Source organism: Balaenoptera physalus (assembly GCF_965194825.1).
Source record: "Balaenoptera physalus genome assembly, chromosome: 5".
NCBI lineage: Eukaryota > Metazoa > Chordata > Mammalia > Artiodactyla > Balaenopteridae > Balaenoptera > Balaenoptera physalus.
The window spans coordinates 19,287,614-19,301,819 of NC_138884.1; the positions used below are offsets into that span (position 1 = coordinate 19,287,614).

The window sequence follows — 14,206 nt, forward strand, 5'->3', positions numbered from 1 at the left end:
GGAGATAATTTTTGAGTCCTTGGAATATCCTGTCCACTAAGAGTGTCTTTGTACATCTGAGACATTGGGCTACTCCAGATAGTTTATGCTAACAGTGTGACTTACGGTGAATCCCTGTTTTCATATGTCTGGGGCTTTGATCCATCAGCTTAACTCCTGATGCTACTGGAGTCTGAGTAGCTGAGGTCAGTCCTGTGTGTGCTGTGTGCCTACATGACTGTTCCCACAATAGAAACCCTAAACACCAGACTTGGGTGAGCTTCCCTGGTTGGCAACACTTAATATGTGTTGTCACACATTGTTGCTGGGAGAATTAAGCTCTGTCCATGTGACCCCACTGGGAGAGGACAACTGGAAACTTGTACCTGGTCTCTCCTGGACTCTACCCTATGTGGCTTTTTCCTTTGCTGGTTTTAATCTGTATCCTTTCACTGTAACAAACTGTAGCTATGAGTATAATAACTGTTCTGAGTTTTATAAATCCTTCTAGTGAATCATCAAATCAAAAGAGTGTCTTGGGGGACACCAACACATCCTCATACTGTTAGTTTGACCTATTTTCAAATAGGCAAAGGCAAGAATATGTGTTCATTCAAGTAATTTGCCTTAAGATATAGCTTCCAGTAAAAAATTATACCTAAAAGTGGAGAATGTCTTGGTTAATAATATATTAGCCAAGTACTAATATGGTACCAATATATCAAGTACAATAAAAAACTTAGAATACTAACATAAAACCATATCCAATGTCCCTTCTCTCACCTCTGTCTTGGTAGAAAATTCTTAGTGGAAGGTCTCGAGGAATGTTCCAGCACCAAGATTTTCCAAAGAAATTTAAAAGCAAGTGGTTACTAACATATGTCATTGACATGTACATGCATGCTAATGTAATACATTCATAGATCTCAGACCTGTCTTGAACCTATGTCTGGGATAAATCTGCTTCAACGCCCATATGTATATTTTCCACAAGCTCCTCACCTTTTTATTCTTCCACATATTTGGACATCCCTTTCCTTATTCATTCATACATCTCTTTTTTTCCAACTATTATTTATTAAGTCATTACTATGTCCAGGCTCCTTGCTAAGTACTGTAGTGAATAGAGACTTGGTCCATACCTTCTTGGAGCTTGTGGTCTAATGAAGACTAAAGGTATAATAAGAATTTGAGATTTGGGACACATACTGTTAATGAAGCAATCGTGTAGCCTTGAATAATGGAAAGAGGTTCCTGCCTAGATGGAGTAGACAGAAAAAAAAAAACACAACTTATTTGAGCAAGTGGGTTATCTTTTTTTTTTTAATTTAATTTTATTTATTTATTTTTGGCTGTGTTGGGTCTTCGTTTCTGTGCGAGGGCTCTCTCCAGTTGTGGCAAGTGGGGACCACTCTTCATTGTGGTGCGCGGGCCTCTCATCATCGCAGCCTCTCTTGTTGCGGAGCACAGGCTCCAGATGGGCAGGCTCAGCAATTGTGGCTCACGGGCCCAGTTGCTCCGCGGCATGTGGGATCTTCCCAGACCAGGGCTCGAACTCGTGTCCCCTGCATTGGCAGGCAGATTCTCAACCACTGCGCCACCAGGGAAGCCCCAAGTGGGTTATCTTTAATCTGAGAATAATGTTAATGAAGCACCTACACAAGGGCTCGGTAGATGAGTGTTCCAGACAATCAGAATAGCTTGTGTAAATGTCTTCATGTAGGAACAGCTCAGCAGGCTTACAGATCTCAAGAGAGGCGAGTGAGTGTGAGTGGATCATAGTGGAGGAGACGAGATTGTTCCAAGTATGGAAGCTACTGAAGGATTTTTGGCAAAGAAGTAATGCAGACCAATTTATGTTTTATAAAATTCCTCTGGCTTGTAAATGGAGAATTATTGGAGATGGTCAAGAGGAGTAATGAAGACTACAAAAGGGAGGCCATTGCATCTGTCAAGATATGATGATGGTAGTGAGTTGAAGAAAATGGAAAGATTTAAAATATACCTTGTAGGTAAAATTAACAGGACTTGCTGCTGGATTACATATAAGGTAATGGAGAGGGAAGATCAAGGGTGAAGAAAATTTGAGTGAGCATAAATATGTTTGGGCAGTAGGGAGGAAGAAAATTAAGAATTCTGTTTTATACATATTCAGTTTGAGATACCTGTGAGACCTTCAAAGGGAGAGGTAAGGTAAGGAGTTGGACAAAAGAATTTGGGGTTCAGAGAGAGTTTGAGATATAAATTTGGAGTCAACTAACATATAGGTAATTTTTAAGACTTCGGAGTTGGATGAGACCACCACAGTATGGAGACTGCTTGTGGGAATGGTTTTACTATTTATGAACTGTGTGTTATTCTACTCACTTCTTTGATTCATTAAGAGTGACATAAATTGAATCCAAATAATCACTCTTAAAAATGCATTCATGGGGGCTTCCCTGGTGGCGCAGTGGTTGAGAATCTGCCTGCTAATGCAGGGGACACGGGTTCGAGCCCTGGTCTGGGAAGATCCCACATGCCGCAGAGCAGCTAGGCCCGTGAGCCACAATTACTGAGCCTGCGCGTCTGGAGCCTGTGCTCCGCAACAAGAGAGGCCGCGATAGTGAGAGGCCCGCGCACCGCGATGAAGAGTGGCCCCCGCTTGCCACAACTAGAGAAAGCCCTAGCACAGAAACAAAGACCCAACATAGCAATCAATCTATCAATTAATCAATAAAATAAATCTTTAAAAAAAATGCATTCATGTTTTCATACTATATGCCAACCATTATAGGTTGAATTGTGTCCCCCCGCCCAAACCTGCAAATTCATATGTTAAAGTCTTAACCCCCAGTACCTCAGAATGTGATCTTATTTGGAGATAGGGTCTTTGCAGAGGTAATCAAGTTAAAATAAGGTAATTAGGTGGGCCCTAATCCAATATAATTGGTGTCCTTATTAAAAAGGGGAAATTTGGACAAAAAAGACTGGCATAGAAGGAAGGTGATACGAAGAGACATAGAGAGAAGACAGCCAAGGAGAAAGGCCTGGAACAGATCTTTCACTCACAGCCCTCAGAAAGAACAAATCCTGCCGACCCTTTGATCTCGGGCTTCTAGTTTCCAGAATGTGAGACAATAAATTTGTTTTGTTTAAGCCCCCTAGTCTATGGTATTCTGCTACAACAGCCCTAATAAACTAACAAACCAGCATTGATACTTATTTTGTGAAACAAAATATTAATTTTATTTTATTTATTCTTTTTAACATCTTTATTGGAGTATAATTTTTGTGTGTTACTTTCGGCTGTATAACAAAGTGAATCAGCTATACGTACACATGTATCCCCATATCTCCTCCCTCTTGCGTCTCCCTCCCACCCTCCCTATCCCACCCCTCTAGGTGGTCACAAAGCACCGAGCTGATCTCCCTGTGCCATGCGGCTGCTTCCCACTAGCTATCTATTTTACGTTTGGTAGTGTATATATGTTCATGCCACTCTCTCACTTCATCCCAGCTTACCCTTCCCCCTCCTCGTGTCCTCAAGTCCATTCTCTACGTCTGCGTCTTTATTCCTGTCCTGCCCCTAGGTTCTTCAAAACCATTTTTTTTGTTTGTTTTTTTAGATTCCATATATATGTGTTAGCATACGATATTTGTTTTTCTCTTTCTGACTTACTTCACATTGTATGATAGTCTCTAGGTCCATCCACCTCACTACAAACAACTCAATTTTGTTTCTTTTTATGGCTGAGTAATAGTCCATTGTATATATGTGCCACATCTTCTTTACCTATTCATTTGTCGATGGACACTTAGGTTGCTTCCATGTCCTGGCTATTGTAAATAGAGCTGCAATAAACGTTGTGGTACATGACTTTTTTTGAATTATGATTTTCTAAGGGTATATGCCCAGTAGTGGGATTGGTGGGTCGTATGGTAGTTCTGTTTTTAGTTTTTTAAGGAAGCTCCATACTGTTCTCCATAGTGGCTGTATCAATTTACATTCCCACCAACAGTGCAAGAGGGTTCCCTTTTCTCCACAACCTCTCCAGCATTTATTGTTTGTAGATATTTTGATGATGGCCATTCTTACTGGTGTGAGGTGATACCTCATTGTAGTTTTGATTTGCATTTCTCTAATGATTAGTGATGTTGAGCATCCTTTCATGTGTTTGTTGGCAATCTGTATATCTTCTTTGGAGAAATGTCAATTTAGTTCTGCCCATTTTTGGATTGGGTTGTTTGATTTTTGTATATTGAGCTGCATGAGCTGCTTGTATATTTTGGAGATTAATCCTTTGTCCATTGCTTCATTTGCAAATATTTTCTTCCATTCTGAGGGTTGTCTTTTCATCTTGTTTATGGTTTCCTTTGCTGTGCAAAAGCTTTTAAGTTTCATTAGGTCCCATTTGTTTATTTTTGTTTTTATTTCCATTTCTCTAGGAGGTGGGTCAAAAAGGATCTTCCTGTGATTTATGTCATAGAGTGTTCTGCCTATGTTTTCCTCTAAGAGTTTGATAGTGTCTGGCCTTACATTTACGTCTTTAATCCATTTGTGTTTACTTTTGTGTTAGGTGTTAGCGAGTGTTCTAATTTCATTCTTTTACATGTAGCTGTCCAGTTTTCCCAGCACCACTTATTGAAGAGGCTGTCTTTTCTCCATTGTATATTCTTGCCTCCTTTATCAAAGATAAGGTGACCATATGTGTGTGGGTTTATCTCTGGGTTTTCTATCCTGTTCCATTGATCTATATTTCTGTTTTTGTGCCAGTACTATGCTGTCTTGATTACTGTAGCTTTGTAGTATAGTCTGAAGTCAGGGAGCCTGATTCCTCTAGCTCTGTTATTCTTTCTCAAGATTGCTTTGGCTATTCGGGGTCTTTTGTGTTTCCATACAAATTGTGAAATTTTTTGTACTAGTTCTGTGAAAAATGCCATTGGTACTTTGGTAGGGATTGCATTGAATCTGTAGATTACTTTGGGTAGTATAGTCATTTTCACAATGTTGATTCTTCCAATCCAAGAACATGATATATCTTTCCATCTGTTTGTACCATCTTTAATTTCTTTCATCAGTGTCTTATAATTTTCTGCATATAGGACTTTTGTCTCCTTAGGTAGGTTTATTCCTAGGTATTTTATTCTTTTTGTTGCAATTGTAAATGGGAGCGCTTATTTAGAAATAAAATTTCGAATCTGAATTTTTTTCTTCCAGTTGATTTGGCATTGTGTAGAAACAGTCTGTACATGAGATGTTTTCAAAAGTGTTTTTCCCCAAAAGCTTCAGTTTTTCAAAAAAAAAATTTTAAAAAATAAAAAAGAAGGAACTAGCCCACCCTGCTGCTTACCTTGCCAGTTTTAATAGCAGTCCCATATCCAGTGGAAAATCCACATCCAATTCAACAGACTTTCTCAGAATGAGCTGCATCATCGATCTTAGCAACGGAAGTTTCATCCACCACCGTGTACTCAGTAAATGTACTAGTGCTCATGAAGTGTTAGACTGGTTTGCCCCTGCATGTAAATCTGGTGGTGCCATCAGCGAGGACTCCATGACCAGTAACGCTATTTGATACATCAAATGATCATATTAATTCAATTCAAAAATTAGCACAGGAACAACTAAATGGCATTAGAGAAAAGTGACTGAAACCTACTCACTCCTTATACAAAGGTTGCCATCTGGGTCGCGACAAGCATTGCATTCTCTACACTGAGGCGGAAAGAGGGGGATGACTTTGTCACCTAGAGGGAAAACATCATGATATGAGGCATTGGTAATTAACATTAAAGGCTGAAATAGACGAATGTGAATTGAGCTCATGCCACATGCAAGAATTTCTTAAAAGTAGAGGCATACCTTGGAGATATTACAGGTTTGGTTCTAGAGCATCACACTAAAGTGAGTCACAAATTTTTTGGTTTTCCAGTGCATATAAAAATTATGTTTACACTATACTGTAGTCTATTAAGTATGCAATAGCATTGTGTTTAAAAAAAACAATGTACATACCTTAATTAAAAAATAATACTATTGGAAAAATGGCACTGATAGACTTGCTTGACGCAGTGTTGCCACAAACTCAATTTGTAAAAAAAATTCCACTTTGAAGCACAGTAAAGCAAAGGGGTAAAACTAAGGGGTGGAGATCCTCAGTGAGTAGCCTCCAGCTGTTCAGTTGGTTTTGGTATAGTTATTCAATTAAGTAAGTTTGCTGACATTATTGAAATCAGTGAGGGGTGGAGGGAGAGATAGAGAGAGAGAGGGAGAAGGAGACAGGGAGAGATTTTTCTTGTTTTCCCATCTTCAAATCTGTCTAGGAATCGTATAAAATATTTTAATTAATTTGTTCAGATACAAAATGCGTTATCTCTCATCTTACTTGTCGACTAACATACCACTCCTAGAGATCTCCTTTAGATGGATGGTTACATGGCTCTTTTGCAAGTGATTAAGTGTGAGAAATGATATGCTGGAAATAGATGAGAGGCTGAAAGCCATCAGTGACTTTAACATTCACCCTCTGCCTCTGCAAGGCAAATGTCATGGGTCACAGTGCAATGTGGGCCAATCTCGAAGTTAGAAATCTCACACCACAATCCCACACAAGTTCCTGCTGGATTAATAGTTGAGATTTAAAGTCAAACTATTTTATCGATAAGTAAAGACATAAATATCAAATACATGGAGAATGGAGAAACTTTTATGCTTGAGGATGATAGAAAAAGTCATAAAGGAAACATCTAAGAATGAAAATTTTGTGTGTTGAGAAACAGTAAATAAGTCTTCCAAATGTAAGTAATTCAAGCAAGTAGTCTGAGGGAAAAAAGCTTAAAGCAAAAATGACGAGTTAACATTTTTGATATATACAATGCATAATCGAATTGATAGGGAAAGCATTAAAACTTCCACTCCTACCTCTTCTGTCTTCCCACATATTTTACTCCTACCTGGAGATACACGCAAAGAACATAAAGAGGAAAATACAAATTAATAAATATATAGTGAAGTGTTTGTTTTCCTTGGTTATAAATTTTTTAAAAATAAAAGTAATGAGATAATTCTCTGTTAAGTCAATAATGATTTTTTACTTACGTATTGTCAAAGGGGTGCTGAAATGGGCAGTGCCATTCATGTCAACACCTTTGGAAAATAATTTGCAGTATACATCAGGATACTAAAATGGTTCTTTTTTCCTGTGGGTAGTCACATTTTGTTTAGCAACTTAATTGAGATATCTTTGCCATATAAAAATTGTATATGTTTAAGGAATATAACTTGATGTTTTGATATATGTATACATTGTGAAAAGATCACCATAGTCAAGCTAAATAACTTATCCATTACCTCTACCTAGTTACTGTTGTGTTTTCATGTGTTTGTTCATGTGTGTGTGTTAAGGTTTAATTTAAGATCTGTCCTCTTAGCAAATTTCAAGTGTACAATACAATATTGTTAACTATCATCACTATGCTATACATTAAATCTCCAGAACTCACTCATCTTATAAAACTAAAACTTTGTACCCTACTTAAGAATATTTTGACACTTTCACCTGGTAATTCCATTTAAAAAAACCTAACTTAAGGAAATTGTAAATTCAGAAAAATATTAGTATATATTAGAGGTCATCACAGCACTAGTTATAAAGGGAAATATGTAAACAATATGTGTAAACAAATATGTAGATAATAATAGAGAAATGAGTAAATGAATTGTAAATCTAGAAATTAGACATTTACAAAGTTTATAAATTGTTATAAATTTGGAAAATGCTTATATTAAGTTGGAAAAATAGGATAAAAATACTTAAATATTGTACGAGTACAGCTACATAAAATATGGATGGAAAAATATAAGGAGGGAAATAAAAACAAACAAAAAAATCAATGGTAGTCTTTAAGATATAAGACAATTATTGATTTTTTCTTCTCATATTTTCAGATTATCCAAATTTTCTGGAATGATTATTGTTACGGGCTGGATTGTGTTCCCCCAAAATTAACATGTTGAAGTCCTGACCCCCAGTACTTCGGAATGTCTGTATTTGGAGATAGGGTCTTTTAAGAGGTTAAAACGAGGTCATTCGAGTGGTCCTTAATCCAATATGATTGGTGTCTTTATAAGCAGAGGAGATTAGGACACAGATATATACAGAGCTAAGACCATGTGAAAACACAGAGAGAAGATGGCCATTTGCAAGCCAAAAGAGAGGTTTCAGAAGTTACTGTCAGCACCTTGATCTCAGACTTCCAGCTTCCAGAACTGTGAGGGAATTAATTTCTGTTGTTTAAGCCATCCATTCTGTGGTACTTTGTCATGGCAGCCCTAGCAAACTAAACAATTATCTTTTACTTTTTTAATGAAAAAGAAAACATTTATTATAAAAAGAGAAAAAAGCAATCCCCAGTGTAAAGAGAATCCCTCCTTTCCTGTGATTCGACTGAAACCCTAAAGCAACTTGAGCAATATAGAACTCTAATGCAAACCACACTATTGCATGCATATCTCTATATCAAAATAGTATAGCTTTTATGCTATATCTTAAATTATATATTGTGTCACTAATTTTAACTGGAAACTGCTGCCTTTAGGTTACAGAGCTCTCCATCATGGGAAATGTTCTAATAATGGCTAGATATCCACTTTATAGAGGTAGCACAACTAGAACTCAAGCATCTGTTGGTTGGATGGAGTTGCAAATTTTTAAGATTCCTTCCAACCCTAAGATTCATTAATTTCTATGGGTAGAGTTGCTAGCTTCTAAAGTCCAAAATTAATTCCCCGATTAAGCTAGTTTTGCTGGGTCCTTGACCCAAACTAGAATGCTTTTATTCTAGTTCTATTCCGTTCCAGAAAGAATTATTTCAAATTCTAACATCATAGGGCCTCCTCACTTGTCACATCACCCAGACTTCAAATGTCATCTTCATTTCTCCAAAACCTTAAGGTAGGCTAAATGCAAAGTTGTTTAAACAAAAACAAAACAAACAAATGAAAGCACCTAACACTATAAACAATTGCATACCCATTTCAAGCAAGCAACTATACTGACCAACCTGCAAATGAAAAAAATGCCAAAACTCTTTCGAGGTTAATGCCAACTCTGTTTTAAAAGAATAAACATACGTTACCTACAATGCATTCTTGGTTTTTAAAGATTTTTTTAACTTGTATTTTTATGAAAACTGTACCCTTAATAAATCTTAAAAGCATGATACTTTCTTGTCCACTTTGCATTCCAGAATTAGCATTTTTCCATTGTCAACAGCAGGAAAATCTTTTCTAACGGCTGAGAATGAGACCTTGGTTACCCAGTGAACTACAGAAGTGAATGTAATGCGTGCTATTGAAAGTCAATTTATGGAAACATTTTGCTTACCAGCACAAATGCCCAGCTATCCTGAAATTAAATTATTAATAATGTCAATAGAAACCAAATTTCTCCATTTTCCCCCAATGTCTTACTGAAAAACCTTAATATTGCTGTTTTATCCTGTTTCTATTAGCATTATCTGAAACTCCAACCCAGTGTCCCCCCCACCAAGTGTATGCTTGCTCAACAGGCATTTAATTCCCCAAGAAATAACCCCAAGTATTTAATTACGTTAAGGTATTCCAAGTTCTAACAATCAGTCCCACATTATTAGATCATAATGAGGATACAGAAATGTTCTGCTTACTTTTCCAGTGGTGCCCATCCTGTCTTTCTGTTCGTTCTGTATATTAGTAAACAGAGACTTTTTCTGCCTGATATTTGGCTCCGTCTGCTGTAAATAACAGCATCTTGTGCCTTCAGTTAAATAGTCTGGCTCAAAAGTTCCACCTTTAGCGATATGACTCATAGCCTTCAAGACTTTCCAATGGCCCATGAGCCCCACCATTTACAGATCAAGTTGTGAAAAGAAATACAGTAACTTATAATGATCAAACCATGGGTAGAGCTCTAACAAAGACAGGATAATCAAACCTATTGAAAATGACTGAAAGCTTTCTTATCCACCTTATATCTGGGAATATAAAAACATGTCAGGTTAGTTCAGCTCAACTCAACTCAGTAAAAACGTACTATGTGCTTCTTTAGCTGCTCTGCAAGGCGCAGCTGATTTTAGGGATGTGTGTGTGTATTTATTGATGCTCTACTTCATGCCACAAAGACATGGTGTAGTTTGTGGAAAACATGTAATTAAACATAAATGAAAATAAGGCCAAGAAAATGTAAACAAATTGGAATAGAAGGTCAAAATTTGGAAAGAGGAGTTGGGGGTATATAGAACATAGATATGGATAACTATAGTTTATAGATATTTGGGGGATAGACAGATATGTAAAACTTGTTAGCTCTGCACGTAGACAGATTATGGTCTGAACCCAAGTCACCGTTACATACACGGCTTGTACAGGTTGTGCGTGGCACAAAGTCACGCAGTGCAGAGCAGAAGGGGAACTGAAGTCCAGCCTGTATACTGGCTCTCAGATGCCAAAGGGCTTTTATTGGGGCAAGTGCTTCACTCTTCTGAAGTAGCTGTTTAAATACTTCAAGCCACTATTTCTTAAAATAAGATGCACTGATACTAGAATCTCCTGGATCTACTGACTGTATTGATAGGAGAGTGTCCAGGATGGATTTTATTTTTTACACTATTTGGGGGTGCACTGGCAGACTTACCTCCAAGTAAATTTATTCTACACAAAGGACATTTTACTCTTGTGGAGTCAATCAGTGGGGCAGGTTTTCTAAGTCTTCAAAGCTGTTCAGATCATGAAATATTTTTTCAGACAACAGGTATGAACAAAACTTTCTTTTGAAAAGCTTGTATAAGCTTTGCCCACAGATCTCTCTCTCAATGCAATATAGTAAGTGTTGTAGGTCCAATTTAAAATCTATATGCCTAATTCAGAATTAGCAGTTAGAAGAACCTTGTTTATCCATTCTATATGTAATAGCTTACATCTGCTAACCCCAACCTCCCAATCCATCCCTCCCACACCTCCCCTCCCCCTTGGCAAGCACAAGTCTTTTCTCTATGTCTGTGAGTGTGTTTCTGTTTCATAGATAGGTTCATTTGTGCCATATTTTAGATTCCACATATAAGTGATATGATGTTGTATTTATCTTTCTCTTTCTGACTTACTTCACTTAGTATGATAATCTCTGGGTCCATCCATGTCGCTGCAAATGGCATTATTTCATTCTTTTTTATGGCTGAATAATACTCCATTGTATATATGGACCACATTTATTTATTTATTTATTTATTTATTTATTTATTTATTTATTTATTTATTTATGTGTCTGCTTCAGGTCTTAGCTGTGGCATGCGGGATCGTCATTGTGGCATGCAGGGTCTTTCGTTGCAGCATGCAAGTTCTCTCTAGTTGTGGTGCAAAAGCTCAGTAATTGCGGCACGCAGGCTCTCAAGTTGTGGCATGCAGACTCTAGAGCACGCAGGCTCAGTAGTTCCCCTGCGGCATGTGGGATCTTAATTCCCCAGCCACGGATAGAACCCACGTCCCCTGCATTGGAAGGCAGATTCCTAACCACTAGACCACCAGGGAAGTCCCTGGAGTACATCTTTATCCATTCATCTGTTAATGGACATTTAGGTTGTTTCCATGTCTCGGGTATTGTGAATAGTGCTGGTATGAACATGGGGTGCATGTATCTTTTTGAATTACAGTGTTGTCTGGATATATGCCCAGGAGTGGGATTGCTTATATTTTTTTAGAAAAGAAAAGGAAAAAAAAAATAAAGTCCATGAAGAAAGAAAATAGAATTAGCAATTAGAATTAGTCATTCTAACTCACTGGCCAAATTAAATCCACCAGGTAAAAGCACTACCAGTCGATCAGCCTTGACTGTGAACACCATTTTTTTAGCAGCAAAACACTGAAGAAACCCAGCATGTTTTACAGGTATTACCAGATAGAGTTAAGCAGGTGTGGACCAAACAGCTATTTTGAGTTTTAATTTTCAAACCAAAGAAACCAAAGTTTATCTCAGCAACAAATAGTTGTTTACTTATGAACAAAGGCAAAAGAGTACCAATATGGGTGGTATCAGCACAAACAAAGAAGTACTCATTTGGTAAACTCCTTCATAAGGCCTTGACAAAATCTTATAGCACCTAATCTAAAAAATAAAATTTTACAAGAAAATAGTGTGTCCAATAAGGTTTAATATCTGTATAAATCTTTATGGCCCTAATCCCTTCTCCAGGAGAAATGATTGGATGTTAAAATGTCAAAAACTGAAATTTGGAAGGTAACCTATTAAAAAAAAAAAGTTGAGATAAAAAAGTTCATGGTCATGTTGCATGATATAGCATGTTGTTAGTCCTAATTTTTGGTTTAGAGAACCAGCTGAATCTCCCCTGTAAACTCTTTTTACAGTATTTCTGTGACATTCTGGGGCCACGTCTCTCAGGGTACCGTATCTCCAAAATGCTGTGAGCCTGGTTCCACTCCAAAGTTTCCAGGAGCCTCTAAAGAAAGGTGCTGATCTCAAAGTAGCCATGCAATTCCAATTTGCATGGGACAGGGTACAGGGGACATGGAAGAACTTTGAGAAATGTGCTGCAGGAATATGGGCTTTGGAGTCAAATACACCTGGTTCAGGGTCTGGAGCTTTGCTTGAATACGTATGACCTCAATACCACATTTGTAAAATGGGAGTAATAATAACCACATTATGTGTCAAAGATTAGCAGTGAGGATCAAAAGCACTTCCTATACTGCCTGTTTCATAATTAGGAGAAAATATCATTGTTATTAACTTGGTTCCCATTGGTAACCAAGGGTTTAAATTTTTAAAATATTTAAAATGTAACCACTTGGGGCAAAATGACCCAGAGTCCAGGCTCAGTAAAAACTGTCTTGTTGAGATCCACTGTGTGTTCCCAGAAGCCTCTAGAATTTCCTAAGAGTTTGGGGCTAAGAATCTTCTGAACCTAGAGGTGCTACCAGAAATTTAGGTGGAAACAAAGAGGCAGAATATTATCCATATGGGGGGTGACCAGCCATCCTGGTTTGCCCATGACTGAGGGGGTTTCCAAGTCACAGGCTTTTCAGTACTAAAGCCAGGACACCTTATAGCACCTGATCTAAAAAATAAAATGGAGCTGAGCTGGTCACCGTCTGTGCACCTGCATCACTACACAGGTGCTGTGATGTGAGTGTGTGTGGTGGACAGGGTCACATTAGCTTCAGGTTGTCAGCCCTCCTCTCTCACAGCTCTGATCCCTCACTCTCAGTAACAGCCTTCTATCATGGACCCCAGCCAGGACTCGCATCACCCAGTCTCATAATGACAGCAGGGGAGTGAGAATACTTAGTGGAGTCAGGAGAGCAAGGTTTGACTGTCATCTCTAGCAGTGACGGGTAAGTGCTCATGAAAAGACACTAAATGCTCTGAACTTCACAATGAGAGGAAATTATACTGTCTTCAGGGCTTGTTGTGAAGCCGAAGTGAAGTACTGTGTGTAGAAGTGCCCATTAAACTGTCGAACACTCAGTAAATGAAAATTACAGTAAGTGATACCTCTAAGGTTAAGAAAGTAAGAAAAGAGCCTTTGTGTGCACAGGGAAATGGACCTCCGTTTATTGCTGAATCATTCTTAATAGCAGAAATAGTTATGCGGTTGTAGTACCCAACGGCATACAACTGCTAGTCACTAGAATCACAATGGCTTTTGTTCTGCCTTAGCAAACCAAACCTTAAGGGTGGAGTTTTACTCTGATCTTTGTTTTTTCAAACACTCCAAACTCAGGTGGTAAGTCAAACAACCAGCTGCAAGCTGAAACTCATCCTTTAATCTTTCCGCTATGCCAAGCCATGCCAGGATGGGGCCAAGCTGGAAAGCAGGGTTGAGATGGGGTTTCTGCAGCTGTACCCTGACAGGTGAAGATTTTGCTAATCCTTTTTCAAGCATGCTGTGCCAGTTTTCAGAACTGCTGTGTGAGATTATGCTTGGCAGTTTCAAAAATTTTCTTCTCCACGCAAACCCTGCCTAGGAAAAGAACGCAGAGCAGATTTTTCATAATAAGGCAAGGGCTTCACATCTGCTCCACATAAACTCTCCATTGTGCTCAGCTCACCAGGCGAGTGTGCTGGCTGATGAGAATTTCCGTTCAAGGAGATCAGGAATTGTGGAAAAAGTATAAATCCAAGTTGTTTTGTGCCCCTCTTGAGCTCCCCTTAAGAAAAAACAGAACAGTTAGGGAAATTGGTTTTGCCATGTA

General features: G+C 38.1%; 1 protein-coding gene across 1 annotated transcript in view; it reads right to left on the bottom strand.

Annotated features, from left to right (window-relative positions):
• The window catches only part of LOC309660819 (all-trans-retinol dehydrogenase [NAD(+)] ADH7-like), a 49,963-nt gene that overhangs the window by 15,153 nt on the left and 20,604 nt on the right, over nucleotides 1-14,206 (bottom strand). The window contains 4 exon segments of the mRNA XM_082461940.1: nucleotides 5,313-5,363; nucleotides 5,367-5,462; nucleotides 5,466-5,529; nucleotides 5,622-5,709. Coding sequence (XP_082318066.1) covers nucleotides 5,313-5,363; nucleotides 5,367-5,462; nucleotides 5,466-5,529; nucleotides 5,622-5,709 — 299 coding nt within the window.